This window comes from Nipponia nippon, unplaced genomic scaffold (genome assembly GCF_047370975.1).
Source record: "Nipponia nippon isolate SJK-2023a ecotype South Korea unplaced genomic scaffold, ASM4737097v1 scaffold_9, whole genome shotgun sequence".
Lineage (NCBI taxonomy): Eukaryota > Metazoa > Chordata > Aves > Pelecaniformes > Threskiornithidae > Nipponia > Nipponia nippon.
The window spans coordinates 776432-792485 of NW_028262413.1; the positions used below are offsets into that span (position 1 = coordinate 776432).

The following is a 16054-nucleotide window of genomic DNA, read 5'->3' on the forward strand; positions in this document are numbered from 1 at the left end:
ATTGCCAAAGCCGTAACCGAACGGAAGGATTTGAAGAGATTACTAAAAATACAAGATTCTGAACCATTTAACGTTTTTAAGCATTTTTAACAAAATTAAACAGATTAACTTTGCTGCAAATTAAAAACAATTCTCTTGTATCTGAGCCCATAATGACTATTTTGAATACAGATATTTATGGCTGCCAATAAAGAAAATTTTTGGTAACTTTTCTGTTATTGGGAAGAGCTTGAATACAATCCAGTCCAAAAAAATGCTGACTTTCCTAAATAGGGGCTGTGTTTTTGCAATAAAGAATACTGGTCAATATACAAGTGAAGGAAAACTGAACCAGATGTCAGTAATAGGACCACAGAACGTTGCATTTGCCCAGAATCGCTATTTTAAACACACGATGTTGGTCTACTGGTTTGTGGGATAATACATTCTTGGCAGCCAGAAGGAGTTTCGATATGTTAGGAGGTTATCCTTGGGCAAAAAAAAAAAAAAAAAAAAAAAAAGAAAAAGAAGCAAAGAAGCAGAAGAGAGGTAGAGAAAGGCCGCTAATTCATCAAGCTCACTATAGCAGAAAAAAATTGTGACTTACTCAGGCAATCAGTTCAAAGAAAAGCCAGTCTCAAAACAGAAGGCTTGGTTTTTACATTAATTTTCATTTTCTACTTTACTTCCATACTACTAACACTTCGTTGTACTTTGTCTTTTTTTTTTTTTTTTTAAGGATTCTTCCCTCCATACACGCTCGATTTCTGGGCAAGAAGCCTTAAGGAAACACTGGTGAGCTTCCACCTTGCGGCCCACGTGCAGTCAGGCCGGTGGGCGGGGGAACCCCAGCTCCAGCCACCGCACACGCAACCCAACCGCACAAAACCCCGTCGTCGCGTTGGCAGCCTTTGCTCCCGCGGGGATCCTGCCGCCGGCACTGGCCTTACTGGAGGAAGCTGCTCGCAGGGGCAGGCCCCACCGTCCCAGAATCACTACAGGCAGCCCTGGAAGCCACATGCACGCAAATAACATTAACCCAGGTCCCTACCCATTGCCGATTCAGTACTTACCCATCTCTGAAGCGCTTTCTAGTTCGCAGTTGCAGGGATTTGAGATCTGGGGTTTTTTCCCTTCTATTTAAGGAGTACTTACATCGGTATGCCTTCTTCATATAGAAATAAAACGTCAAGCTGTACTCGGTGCGTTTGGCAAACAAGCAGTTCCCTGTTTTACCACGTAGTAAATTTAAAAATCAACTCTGCTCATTGTTTTAACAAACCCTCCTCTGAAAGATAATTAAAACCACTTCCCAATATACAACCAAAGTTTTATTTTTATAGTCTATCTTCCATTATGGCATAATCCTTTCTTTTTGTTTTTTTTAAACCAGTGAAATATACAAATCACGCAAGACAGAAATATGTACATTAAATGTACAGAACAGAGGAAAGGGCATAGAAGATTTACATATCTGAATCACAAGTAAAATATTTTACATTAAATAGTGTTTTAATAGCTAGGATCATGAGACTGAGTTCTGCTCAGACAAAAGTCGCTAAAAAGGAACAAGAGGTGACTCAGCAAATGAAAAAAAAATGATCATGGTTTTCGTACAATAAAACCAAAGTGACATATTCAATGAATTAGTGCTTTATTTATTTATCTTATTTTAAAGATACTCTTTGCAAACATCTGAAGATGAGGGGTAAATATGTCCTTGTACAATAAATTAAGAGCAATAAAGCGCCGTTTAAGATGATAAATGATCAAGATGAACTTAATGATACAGCTTACAGGCTCGTGAAACGTTAAGGCTTTAGTACAACTAGGCTAAAGTGAAAGATTTTCCTGACTTGGTATTTGCAAAACCATTTTCTTTAACTTGTTGGACGGGACTGAGTTGGAAACAGGCATCTGAACCAACGATGAAATCCTGTGTAACTACACAGCTTTGGGGGGAACGCGTGTTGTTCAACAAATAACAATTTCCATTTCAGAGACTGAAAAGCAAGGGCCAAATGCAGCACATTTCAGAGTTGGAAGGTGTCTCCTTTCAGCAATAATCAATAATGCCCTGAACGTGAGAGTGGAATAGAAGCGATCTCCAGACCGGTACCAATTCAAGTGCAGGGTGCTGCCTCTAACAACCACCCAAGGAAGTCCTGAAGCAGGGAAGAGGCTTACTTCTTCGTGATTATCCTTAAAACTTTCCAATTACAAAAGCTTTTAAAAAATAACAAAAATAAAACACACCAAAAGGTTAGAATCAATCTAAAAACCTGAAGAGATCTGAAAAAGAAAATGGGGGATGAACTGCCCCTGTAATTTAAAAGTTTTATTATTTCTTAAATCATTAAAATATATATGTACAAAAAGCTTTGAAATATCAGACACCAGCAGACCACAGTTCTCCCATATATATGTAACTGCTCAAGTATAGTCTGAGCAGTCGTAGTGTATATCTGCAATATATTATCTAAAGCATGTGTATTAAAGACATAGGATGATAAATTTGGTATTGCTGCAACATCTCATTGAACTGTAATAGCCAGTTAACGTTATTAAAATATGAAACTATTGTCTCCTTGAGTGAAAGCGTTCCCAAAATCTGCGAAAAAATAAAAATCAATCATTCCGAGAGTGGATATCTAATGATTTATTTTCTCACATAAAATTAGAGGAGTTATTTGTCAAGCTGTGTTTCAAAAGACAGCCAGCTATTACACCATTTTTAAGGCATTTTCAAATCTGGGGAATTCTATTTTCTGTGGGCTTTCCAGGCTGGGAGACCAAAACTGTTTGCAAGCACGCAGCTCCCCTCTGCCCGGCTACAGTGCTCCATGCGGTCTGCACCCCGGCGGCTCTCCGTGCTCGGTGGCAGGGAAGTACTGCTCTGTAAGACGAGACACTTGAACGTCACCATTAGCTAATAAGGCCAAATCCTGCCTTGAAGAACAGCTTTACTATTCGTCAAGGCAGATTTTTTTCCTTTTTTTTTGGTCTTGTTAGGTTCTGGAAGCAGACACGGTGACTCAGGAATAGCGCAGTTGAAGCCTTTATGATCCTTTGCTCTTTACCCTCTGATGACATTGTGTACGGAAGCAGGCACATTCAGATTTGCAACTGACACTGCACTGCGTGATGAATATACCACCCCTTATTTACAGGGCCCTAAATGTACCGAACAGCTTTATATACCCTATTCTGAGAACTTCTAGCGTCTGAAACTAAAAGCCATGGACAGGTCTGTGTGTTCCTCACATCCATAAGGATTGTTCTAACATCCCAAGCACATTACATGGTTGCTCTGCCTACTGCACATGTATTACGTCCCATGGGACTAAATTAGGATATGTTGGATTTTCCCCTCAAACTACTCTATTGTTTTTAAGAAAAGTCAATTTTTTTTTTACTTTGTAAAATAAATATTCTCAGGTTCTCCCCCATTATTGCCAAAAATATAAGCCGCACACAGTTCTGGGATGGACGCAGAGAGGGTTTCCAGGCACTTCTCTTTGCAACCTTTATATTTTTCTTTTTTCTTCTTTTTTTTTTCCTTTTTCCTTCCCTGCCCTTTCTTTTTTTTTTTAAAAAAGAAGACAACAACTCGTTGGACTCTATAAATAAAGTGGAGATAGTCCTGTGGAAGGGGAGAGGGGCCTGCACCCCTTGCTGGCAGGTGGCTGCAGTTCCTCCCACCTCGTCCGTCCCCTATTTGCACACAAATTGGTCCACGATCTCTGTGCACAACTTGCATTTCACGTAGCAGCACCAGTGGAACTTGCAGTGGCAGCGCTCTCGCTGCACCGTCTTGAACTGGTCGTACCCCCGGCCGCAGCACATGAGTTCGCAGCCGTCCATGCCCTCCGAGGTCTTATTGCAAAGGCGGCCCTGGGTGCCCAGGGACCCGGTGCTCTCGTTGCGCACGCAGTAGTCAGGGCTGGGATCGATGTAGACCAGGTCGTGGATGGTGGGTGCGTTGAAGCGGCTGTTCACTTGCACCAGCTTGCCCCGGCTGTTGAGTTTCATGGCAGCAGCGCTATCGTATTTCTCCTTCAGGGCATCGCCTACCTTGCGGAAATCGGCAAGCTGCAGCCAACAGGTCTTCAGGCTACAGGAACCAGAGACACCGTGGCACTTACAGGCCACGTCAGCCAGGTTGTACACAGTCTGGAGGAGCCAGGAAGAGAAAGCAAAAAGGATGATGAAAGATTAGCGCGGCTGTGAAAGCATTTATCCCCCTCAGTTCCTGCCCTCTGTTGCATTCCCACTCGCCCCTCCGCAATATTGGCCTTAACATCCCCTTCCCTCCCGCGATGCGCTGGGACCGAAGGAGCAAGCGAGCGGACCCGCGTGCACCCCAGCAGCCCCGTTAGCCGGCAGGAGGGGAGCGCCCTCGCCAGCCTCTCCCCACCGCAGAGGCAGCCACAACAGCACACACAGCCCAGACAGCAGCATCAGTCAGGCTGCATTCAAATTTCAGGAATTCACTCTCATGCCAGCAAAGGATTTTGCTGTTTCATTAAGAAATGTAAAACATCCCTTTATTTTCTATCATCTGAGTTACTCTCTCTATTGATTTCTGCTTGAGGCTGCAATTAGGGAAAGAGTTAAGATTCCTCTTGCTCCTGGCTCCGCTGCAGCTGATTGTCTGCTCTTGGCTCGGCATCCTCCTCCTATCCCAAATATTGCTCTGCAAGGGAGACTTCATCCAAGAAGAAACCCCCAAACACCTATGGGTGGGAGACAGAGCTACATAGCAATATCCTCTTTACAAAGCTTTGGCAGGGAAATATCAGTCATTTGCCCTGTACAAATAGAAATAAGAGTCGGTGTTGACACTGCCCCAAAAATCCTGGGGTCTGACACATTAGATGATACTGTAGACAACTTCCACCCAGCAGTTACAGAGAGGCGTAACGCTGCCAAATGGCACTGCAAAGACGAGGCTGAGGAAGGAAAAAAGTGCTTGAGTCTCCATAAGCAACTGTGAAAGTGTAATTTTTCTTCTTGCTAATAGTAAATTGGCCTGTCCAATGCTTTCAGACACCCTCCTCTCACATTTAAACACTATTAATTTTCAATTATCTTTCATCCTCCTTCACCTTAGAACACAAGTGTAAAGTCTCCAGCCGACCACTTCTGGCACTTCAAGCTCTAGGAAAATAATGATTTTGGCTCTTCATATTCAGACTATTAAAAAAAGAAAAGTTTACACCCATTCATTTAAGGCATTTTCGAGATTAAAGAAGCCATAAAGACATGTTTAACCACAGAAGACCATGTTTTCTAATAACATGGAGGAGCCTTTCACATCCTCTTAAAGCAGAGAACAAAAAAAGAGTCAGAACAATCCCGCGGCATGATTCCAGCCTGGGAAGCCCAGCGCATCCCTCTTCCCTCCAACGCACACTGTCCTGGTTGGAAATACAAACTAATAAAAGTCTGTTCTACAGAAAATCCAGGTGAGCTGGGCACTTCTAATGAAACACTGTGGAGGGAAACACAACACACCGGTCCCAATCCTCCCCGACGGGCAAGGCAATAGCGCTGTCAGACAACCAGGAGCGACACAAGCCCATACGCTCCCCGCCCACCTACACCCTGCTATTTTCTTGTTCTGTGCATTGCAACGGAGACAAGCCTTGGTGGCTGGTCAACGCCCGGCGCCTCCCTGCGCCCCGCCAAGGCACAGCTTTCCCCAAGGGGACGGAGGCGGCCGGAGGCAGAGGGACGTGCTCTTTCGCAGCCACTTACTCTTCTCCCAGCCTCGTTGTTGTGCAGGTTCATCATGATGCGGGCGCTCTCGTAGGAGCCTCTCTGGTAAACTCTCTCGCGCTCCCGGGCGTCAACGAACTCCTTGGCGAAGCGGTATCCGTATTCGATGTTATCCCCGCAGCCACCCCAAAGCCAGTCCCGGGGCAAGTCCTTGGGCCGCGCTGCTCGGCTGCAGCCGCAGGAGGAGAGCTCGCCCTCCCGGCAGGCACGGCTCATGGCGTTGACCACCCCAGCCGCGCTCACCGCGTAGGTGAACGCCGTCTCCCGGCTGCCTGCGCGGAAAGATAAGCGGTGTTAGGGGAGAGCCCGTGCCCGCCGCCGCCTGCCTGCTGACGAGCCGCGAGGGCAAAGGCTCTCCAGGAGCCACCAAAACTCATTCACCTACTAAAAGGTAGAGTAACCCAAACTGTGTTCCACAAAATGTCTTCACTCCCAAAAAAACCAAGTGAAACCCATCCAATTAGAGCCCACAAGGTGTTTGTGAAGAGCAGGAGTCACTTCTCATTCCTGCTGGTGAGAGCCTGGATGAGGTGAACCAGGGCCGGAGCACAACGCCGGCTGGGCCGAAGCAACCCTGCGTGCCTGTGAGGGGTGGAAAGGGAAACAGGCTCCCTGTCTTTCAGAAAAAAGAGATGTTAAATACAACTTTTAAAAGTCTGGTTCTTAAATTACTACTTCTCAAATATGGTTTATGCACTTCACCCACTTGTTCCAGTTTATTTAAAGTTATAGCATATTACAAAGCCTCCTGGTATCAAAAGAAACGCGCAGCAGAATAACACACAACTTTTCACCCTACGTGTGAGCCAGGCACTTCTGTAGGAAGCTATGTAAAACTAGCGACACCCTGCGCTGTGCAGCATCCACCACTCCAGCTCATGTGAATATGGCAAGTGAGCCCATGGACAATCATCTTTACAAATTACAGGGAAGAAAAAACCCTTGGCACAAGGTGGCCTTGAAGCTTTTCTCCTGCATCTGGTGCCCTTAAATGGAAAATTGAAAACCTCAAGTTTCAAACTTTCGAAAGAAAAAGTTAGAATACCCACAAAGCAAGATATGGCCACGTACCATCCTCTTGACGGTACTAATTCCACCTTTATTTAGAGCCTGACTTCCCCTATCGCTTTTCCAAGGATGCCACAAGTTCTGACTACAACTAGAAAAGCCTTAAAACAAACACACACAAAGAACCCCCCACAAAACTTGCACCAGAGAGCCCACTTGAAGTTTGCTTTTCATCTTAAGAGACAGCATCCCACTGGGTCTTTTCCAAGAAAGATTCCCAGAATGACTGAGAATAGACTAAATATATACTTTTTTATTTTTGATTTATAGGACTTAAGTTTTATTCCTAATCTTTAGTCCAATCAATAGATCAAGCTAGTTTTTAATCTTGATTTTACAAGATTTTTCTTAGGGAACAGCATGGGCCTTTGTAAAATCAGGGCTTTAAGAGGCTGCGTTTTGGACACGTCATACGTATCTAGGCAGCAACATTTTGAGGCAGAAACTCTTGGTACAAGACCTACCATAACAGGTCAAACCTAACAGGAGCTTTCGAGCATTCTGGAACATAAATAATTTGCAGTCTGGTCCACGTTTAACATCAAGATGACACTGTGCTCAGAGCAGCTTTGTTAATACAACAGCTGTCATCCACTGGATTAAATTTAGTAATAGATGCTAGTTTTAAATGGGAAAAATCAGAAGTCTTATGTTGGGGAAGATCAGATTTAAGGAAGATGAGAAGCACTTTGCTCCCTTACGTACAATGGTCTATTCTCACAGACACCTGCTCGTGGAAGTACTTACATGAGTTACGGGTATAAAGGGTTACAGGAGTAGCCTTTTCAGTTAAAAAAAGATTTGGCTTTATGCAGTGACTTATGCCTTGCATTTACTGCAAACTATAGCAGGGGGAACCTCATAGAGATTTTAATGTTCCCGTTTGTTCTGTAACACACATTTTTGGATTAATTCCTTAAGCAAAATTTCCACTAGATTTAGAGGAAAGAAACGTGGTCTGCTCCGGACCACAGGACTCGCCTCTTCCGTTCCATTTTATTCTTTTTCATGTTTAGTTAGCTCATGCTTTCACATGGTTAACTACACCATTTACTGCAGGATTTAAGCTCATAAAGCTGACTTTTTTTGACTAGTTTTCATGACTATCCTGGAGCATACTTTAAAGAACTTACTTTTAGTGGGAAGGAGAAGGAAAGGCTGGGCTACAGAGAGGAGCGTTGCCCCCCAAGGTCCCTCCTTGAACATTTAGGCAAATTATAAAATAGCATCAGCTGCTGAAGCGGATTTCGGGCCCCCGCAGGTTGCAAGCCAACACTGTCTCAAGCCACCGACCCCAGGAGCACATTAAGAGTGATGGTTCCACATGGATGAGTTACTCTGAATTTTTTTGCCCTTTTTTTTTTTTTTTAAAGTCTTCAGGCACAACTGTGCTTTCCTTCACTGTCAAACATATCTGTCTTTTCCCACAGTCCAGCATTTCTCTCTATTGTAGCCATGGCAAGGAAACACACATTCCAAACACGTTCAAGTCCCCTCTCGCCCATATATATAAAACATAGAAATGGAACTGTTCAATATACATACACTGTGGAAGCCACCCACAGAGCAAGGAGCTGAGCTTTACACTTGATATGAATACGTCTGCAAGAACAGAACAATTTTTTTTATACCTGAACATAAGATACAAAATGTTCTTTGTCTTGTATTTTAAAGGCATTCAGCATCAGGCGGCAGGCATGAATAGACTGGACCCCAACTACACCGAGCGGCTGGGGGAGGATCCAGTTATTTTATTTGATGTTAGCATTTAGCTGCTTGCGGACCCCAAGCACAGCCAGCCCGGGGCCGGCCACAAAGCCAGGAGATGGCGCAAGGCGGCGAAGGCAGCGAGGACCATGGCCTGACCTGGGAACCAGCAGCGAAGGGGAGCAGCAGAGAACAAAAGCCCTGAAATTTTGCAGTTCAATAAGCCACCGAGCAAGTTTCCAAACCCAATGCTAGGTTTATTTGTACAGCTTTAGCTAACTTTGCAGGATAAATCCTGGAAGAAAGACTGTCCATTTATACGCTGGGGTAATTACTGTGCTGTCGGCCAGCGCTTTGCCTCGGCGCTCTCCGGTGCACAGCCAGCGACAGCGCGGGCATCCGCGCAGATGGCAAAACCCTCCCGAACTACGTGCGTTCAGATCCCGCCGAGCATCTTCTCCTGTCGGTGAGAGCAAGGGGCATCTGACAGCCCCCGACAACCCAGGGCACGGCAGGCTGAAGGAAAATTGAACCGGGCTCTAAAAGTGCCTATTTTTCCTTCCACTCAGAGGAACAGCAACTGGTCATTACCAAAGGTCAGCGTGAAATAATACAACTGTTACCCACACCACCTTTCTTGTTCTCAGTGAATGTGTTCTTTAGGCTCTTTAACTCTTGAATATGGCTATTAACCTTGCTTCCATCTGCAATTAGAATAAGTGGCTTAATTACATGACGAATTGCTGTGTAGACATCAGCTAATACAGTCATATTCAGGAGAAGGGTGCGGCAAAGTTATTTAACTTGAAAGAAACCACCTTTAAATAGATCTGTCATACTTGGGGAGGGCAGAAACGTCTGTTGTGGAGACAGACACCACAAATCACGGGCCCCATCCTGTACATTTCTTCACGCCAATAGCCCTCTTCAGCTAATCTTCCCTTGCTTGGGTAATAAATAAGGGCTGAAGGATGAAGGCCCAAACTTTAAACGGATTATTTTTCTGCCATTTGTTAGATTTTTAGAACAGAAAGGTGTACAGAAAAAGTTTTCTTTCGTGTTTCACGTGCTTTTAGACTGTTGCTCGGGTAGGACAAAAAAACAGACTCGATGGGGGGGTTAATACTGTGCTTGCAAAAAGCCTAGGGAAGGCTGTTTATCTAAAATCAGCTGTTCCAATCAGGTACTTTTTATGCAATAGATTTTTTTTCTATTTGTCTGACAATCTCCAAATAAAAACTTCTTTTAACAAAAATTGAGACCAAATGTGAATTGATGTATTCCTTCAACCTTAACTGGAGTTAGCCCACTTACAGATAAACCTAGCTTGAGTCTGATTTTAAAACTTTATTTTTTTTTAAGCAGGAGAGAAAAACACTGACATAAAAGCTTTACTTGCACATATCCAACTCAAAAGCACTGCCGAGTTTGTCAGTGTACTGATCACTACGTCAAAGACCGCCACCGTCACCCAGGAGAGCAGGCATTTTCAGTGGCTCCCACAGAGTCAGCAGCCTGGCTGGGGGGAGCCAGAGCGAGGTTTCACCACCGACCCAGTTCATCAGCACTGGTTAAAATTTTGCCAAGGACTTTAAAACACGATGAGGTCCTTAAGCGTCAGGAAAGGCAGGCAGCACGTGAGCACTGGAGAGGCACATTTCAAAGAGGATCTGATAGGGAAAGGGCTGGGTGCCCACCCAGTTGTGATGAGGTGTTAAACAGGGATCTGTCTCTCTTACCCGCAACGTGGTTACATGAAACGCAAGTTACGAGGACAATCACACATATCGCTCTGATAGAGCTGATTTCATAAAAACAACCCTGCTACATTATATTTAGCATAAATCTCACGTTCTCAAAAAGAGAAAAAAAGTTACCATATCTGGAAATAAGCAAGAAGGAATTGCCTATAAACGCGAACAGACAGAGCAGCAATTTTCAGTTAACCTCCAGACCAAGAGCAATTTATTATGTAGCCGCTAACTTTGGAATGAGACATGGACACCTTTAATTTTACAAGACGCTGCTGGTTTTAATTCTCTTAGGTTGCCTTCTTTTTATCTCAGGTTTTCTGAAAGGAAATTTCAGGGCCGCATTTTCCTTTCTCCTCTATTCCCATATGCAAATACATATTCCTACTTTGTTTTCCAAGACACATGGCTGGACAGTGGTGGGAAATCACCTCCAGCTAAAAATAATTCAACTCCTTTGCCAACTTTAAAGAACACTTGATTGTATACAGTACTCGGTAAGAACCTGGCAAGAGTTTCAAGTGCAGAACAGTATGTGCCATACACATCCTTAGACAAGAGTTTAATCATAAAGATGTTGCTTCCTACCTATCTGCATGACTCTGCCAAAAACAGAGTTGTTGTCCACAGTGCTGCAATTCCATCTTCTATGTCTGAACTGATACTGGCATTCCTTAATGCCCGTCTTTGCACCCTCTCCAATGAACTGCATGTGGTCCTGATACAACTGGCAGAGTTTCTTCTGTCCTTGGGAAAGCCCCGCTAGCTGGCTACATAGTGGCTGGGCTCCTATGATATATACCTCTGACATCTGGACAGGGTTCATGGGGTTCATAGGGTTCATCCCTAAAGACCTGCATAAAGAAAGATTCGGATTAATAAAGAGGAGACTCAAAAAACCAACCAACCAAGAGTCTATAAATCCCAAACAGAACTGTATCTTATACAAGAGTATGCAACTCCTGGTTTTGCTAACAGGTGAGAAAAAAAACACTTAAATACAAAACTTTTGTTTTAAAGGCAGCACAGAACAGAAGTCATTAGTTCCCATCCATGTGGTTATCGCTATACATTAGGGACTGAAGCAAGAGGCAGACTTGGAAGACTTGCATCTAGGCAGCCCTTCACCAACCTAAATGGACGTAGTAAAAATAACAGAAGCTCCAAACAACTGCAAGGCCAGAAAAATAAATAAAGCAAAACTGAAAAAAGCCCCCCAAACCCCAATTTATTTTAACACACATTTTAGATTTAAGTCTGGATTTTTCAATCTGTTCTACCGTAAACAAATAGGGAAACCTTTAACAAGCCAGAAGTTAGAAACTTGCTACAGACTACCTCTAGCTTCTTCCCAGCGACACACAAAACCACAGAGGCAAGTATATTCACTCTAAACAAAATCAGCTTTGTTTTCTTAATTCTTAAAGTGCTCTCCACATGATACATTTCAATTAAAAAGTGGCCATTAATCCGAAAAGGATCACTTGAAACAGCAGAGGAACACCTATTTCAAGAACTCCCAACATTGTACGCTATATGGAAACAGATAATTTGCCAAAGCAGAAATTGAAATGTACTTCTTTGTAACAAAATACATTTACAAACATTTAAGTTACAGAAAAGTTCAAACTGAAACTTTAATAAAAGTTTTTACTTGTAAATCAGCATTCGCTCATATATGCAAAATTTCTAATCTAAGGGAGTTGCAACGACTCTTTCAACAGAGAGGCAATTCTAGGAATTTAAGGATGATCAAATTCATACAGAATCCACTTTACAGCACTCTAAAAACTGAATTTTACAACGCGAGATGTTGCACATTTACACTCATTCAAGAGACCTGTTCATTTTACCGCACAACATATTACAACTACAACCTCATTCCCCTGCTGTCTCGTTCACGCAGCACTCCCTCCGAAACAAAGTGCGTAAGAAGTAAGCAGACATTTAACCAAGCAAATCTCGACACCCCCTTTTAAAATCACGTCGATACGAGATGCTTACCACCACGAGCTGGCTTCTATTACGCCCTGGGTAAAAGAGGAGAAAACGGCCAGAGCCACGATGAGGTACTGGGAAGCCATGGCACTGCCCGCGGTCCCCAGAGCGCCTCCGTGGATTAGTGCTGCGGGGGATTTCTAGGGGGGGAGAGAAAGGATCAGATCGTTTGTTGCCTCTCAGACCATTTTCCAGCATTTGCGTTTCAACAGCGCAAGCGTCCGGGCCCCCGTTCGCCCGACGCCGCCCGCCGGGGCCGGGGCCGGGGCCGGGCAGGGGCAGGGAGGCCGCGGCCCCCGCTTCCCCCCCGCGCCCCCACCCCCGCCCGGGGCGGCCCCGGCCCCGCCGCTCCGCACCCCGCCCGCCGCCGACGGGACGGGGCCGCTGCTCCGGAGGCGGAGACGGGGGACCCCGGCCCCGCAGCCCGGCCGGCCCCGCTGCCGGGCATTACCCCATCGCTCCCCGCTCCGCAGCCAGCGTCGTGGACACCAAACGCTCCCGGCTGGCTGGAGGCGGCGTCAGGTTTGCAAAGCGAGCCCGAGCGGGACTGGGGGGCCGGTGCCGCGGGGGGCCCGGCGGCTCCCAGCCGGGGCGGTGCGGCCGGCCCCCGCCTCCCCCTCCCCGCTGCCCCCAAACCATCTCGCCGCAGCCGCCGCCCGCTCTCCGCGATCGCCGAGGCAGCCCCGAGCTCCGCGCAGACAGCCCCGACGGCAGCCCCCGGGGCCGGGGCCGGGGCCGGGGCCGGTACCGGCCCGGGGAGGTACCGGCAGCGACAAGGAGCGGCTCCGCGGCCCGGCCCGGCCCCTGCAACAACCGGGCTGCCCTCCTGGAAGTCAAACGCTCCCCCCGACAGGTCCCGCCATCACCGTCTGCATCCTCACGCGGGACTCTTGAACTTGCTACCCAGTGCCATTCACGGTGTTTTATTTCCCCTCCCCTCGGAAGGGAAAAAAAAAAAAAAAAAGGCATGTCGACACTTGGGGGCTCCCTATTCATTCTCAAAAAGCGCTTAATGCTGAACTGAAGGTGCTCTTAATTCTAATTGATTTCTGTTTGCGAAGGGCCGGGAGCAGAGCGGGAAGCGGGGCTGAGGCCGAGCCCGGCCGGGGGCCGGGAGCCGAGCCCGCCGCGGCTGCAGCGCCGGGGGCGAAGCCTCCCCTCGCCCCGGCCGCCTCCTGCCGGTGAAATAATAAATACCTCCTGCCCGTGAAGTGAAGTGCCTCCTGCCCGTGAAATAAAGACCTCCTGCCCGCGAAATGCCTCCTGCCGGGGGAGCCCCCCGGTCCCCGCTGCCGGGGCGGGGGAACGGGGCCGGGCTCCCGCAGCAGGGAGAGCTCCCCCCTCCTAGGTGGGATCAGTCCCGGGAAAGATGCCGAGGGCACACGAAGCAAGGGACGAGGCGAAGCAAGGTGTGCGAGGAGCTCGCTGCGACACCCAACAGCCGACGTGCCGGGGTTTTTTTTCTTTCATCTGTTATCTCTTAAAATAATAATAATGCGAATAACAATAAAGACGTGCGATGGGACTGCCCGAGCCCTGAGGAGCTCGGAGAGGCCGGCGCCCGAGCGGGACCCCACGAGAGGTGCAGCCGCCCGGCCCCGCAGCCAGCCCAGCGGCCCCGGCGGGGCGGGCGGCCGGTGCCCGCCGGAGGCGGAGGGAGCCGGTGGCCGGGGCACGGCGGGGAGGGGGCGGCGCAAGCCCCGGACGGCGGGGCCGGAGCCCCTCTGCCCCGTCCCATGGGCCCGGGTGCCCCCCGGCCCGGCCGTCGCCGCAGGCAGCGCGGCCCCGGGCTCCGCCGCCCCCGGGGCTCCGCCGCCCCGCTCCCAACAGGGGGCGGCCGCGGCCGCCGCAGCCCCGGCGAGGACCGGGACGGGGACGGGCGGCTGCTGCCCCGCCGACGGCACCTCCCGCTCCTCTTCCTCGCTGGCATCGCCCTCCTCGTCCTCCCGGCACGGCACGGCGCTGCGTGGCGGGGCGGCAGCAGGCACCTGCGCCCGGGGGCCCAGCGCCCCCGGCCCGGCCCGGCCGCGGGCAGCAGCAGACACGCTGCCATCAAAACCAAAGCAAGACAAAAAAGCCAACCAAAAAAAAGAGAGAGACTCGCCGGCAGCACTGGCTATCGGGAGCGTGAGGCACCATTTTCAACTTTGCAGGGCCGCCGAGATTGGTTTTTGGTATTTAATGCACCCCATGCGGAGCCCGCGCTCTTTGCCGAGATGAAAAGGGAGGCTTTTACAGATCCTGCAGCCGCGGGATCGCCTGTGATCCTGTTTTACACGGGGTGTCTGGAAAGCCTGCGAAGGCATCTGGTTTTCTGGGAGCACTACCTGCGGGAAGGCGGCATCCAGAGCCCCGGCTCCGGGGGGCTGTAAACCGCGGCGGCCTCGGCGGGCGGCGCAGCGGCTCCGGGGGGAGCCCCCCGGCCGCCCCCTGCTCCCCGCTGCGGCTTTACGTCCATTCGGGACCGGCGAGGCCGGGCTTCACGTCCGCCGAGGAAGGCGGGCAGCGGCGGGGTCCCCGGCCCCGCTCCCCGCCGCGGCGGCTGCCGGCGCCCCTCCGCCCCGCTCCGCGCCAGCGCCGCCGGGAGAAGCCCCGCGCCCGGCCCGGCTGAACTCGCCGTGACCCTCCGAGCGCAACCGATTTAGCATACAATTGACAATTAAAAACAAACAAACAACAAAAAGCCAGCAGTCCATCCAACATGGAGTCCTCGCAGCGCCAAGGGGACCCCGAGGAGCCGCGCTCCTCCGCGCTGCCCCAGGCGGGACCCTCTGCAGATGCAGAGTGATAATCTCCAGAAACTGAGAATAAAATTAAAAAGGGGGGGGGGGGGGGGGCTGACTCCGGGTCCTCCGCTGGCCCCCAGCCAGCTCTCCTTAAAGGTACAGGCCACCATTAGCGCCGACGCTGAGCTCCTCCATAGCGATCCTCCTCGGGAAAGTTTGGGAAGTTGGGGAAGATGTCTTTAAACCGGCGTTAGGAGCCGCTGCCAGCAAGATGCACCGGGACGCGGCGGGCAGAGCGAGCCCCGCCAGCGCCCTGCGCGGGCAGCCGCTCCTCGGGGGGAAATTTAAAAAGAGAAGGAAAAAAGGGAATAAAGGAGCGTTTCCCAGGCGGGGAGCAGCGCCCGGCGGCGGGGAGCGCGGAGCGGCGGGAGCGCAGGGCGCAGCCCGGGCGGGGAGGGCGGCCCGCACCCGCGCCCGCGGAGGTTCCGCCCCCCTGCGCGCCCGCGGCGGAGCCCCCGCGCCCCGCGGACTCACCTCCATGGCCGCGGGATCACCGAGCGAGAGCAGCCGAGTAATCCAAGCAGAGCGGGAGGCGAACGGGCGAGGCGGACGTAAAATCCTGGAGGGCAGGAGCCGGGCGGTGCCCTCCGGGGCGGCGGGCGGCGGCGGCGGCCGGGGGAGCGCGGGGGCCCGCGGAGCTGGCGGGGGGCGGCGGGCGAGCGGCCGCTCTGTCCGGCGCAGGCTGAGCGCGTCCGACTGAGGAGCGGGGCACCAGTGCAGCCTTCTTTCCAAGGTCCATCAGCAATCGCGGTAATTAGGGCTTTCCACCACCAGAAAAAGAAGGAGGCAAAAAAAAAAAAAAAAAAAGCCAAAAAAAAAAAAGCCAACCCAACACACGCACACAGCGCCCGTGGGCGTGATTGTGCGGAAGCAAATAAAAATCTTCACAAGCGGCAGCGAAAGCGCCGCGGGCGACGATCCGTCCCACCAGCCCAGGTGGTGCCGCCGCGGGGCTCCCACCCGGCCCCGGCCCCGGCCGCGCTC

At 49.8% G+C, this 16054-nt stretch overlaps 1 protein-coding gene across 5 annotated transcripts; it reads right to left on the bottom strand.

Moving 5' to 3' along the window:
• Nucleotides 1-1297: 1297 nt before the first annotated feature.
• Nucleotides 1298-15816, bottom strand: WNT5A (Wnt family member 5A). 5 transcript variants are annotated; one of them, XM_087744441.1, is made up of 5 exons: nt 15545-15816; nt 12291-12424; nt 10875-11140; nt 5740-6032; nt 1298-4152 (listed from the first exon to the last, which is right to left on the bottom strand). In XM_087744441.1, the coding sequence occupies exons 1-5, from the start codon at nt 15548-15550 to the stop codon at nt 3694-3696; spliced, it is 1158 nt and encodes a 385-aa protein (XP_087600567.1). In that variant the 5' UTR covers nt 15551-15816; the 3' UTR covers nt 1298-3693. The 5 variants fall into 5 exon arrangements, with proteins under 5 accessions (XP_087600567.1, XP_087600571.1, XP_087600566.1 ...); XM_087744445.1 differs by lacking the exon at nt 15545-15816 and adding an exon at nt 13482-13572; XM_087744440.1 differs by lacking the exon at nt 15545-15816 and adding an exon at nt 13151-13296.
• Between the last annotated feature and the right edge of the window lie 238 nt (nt 15817-16054).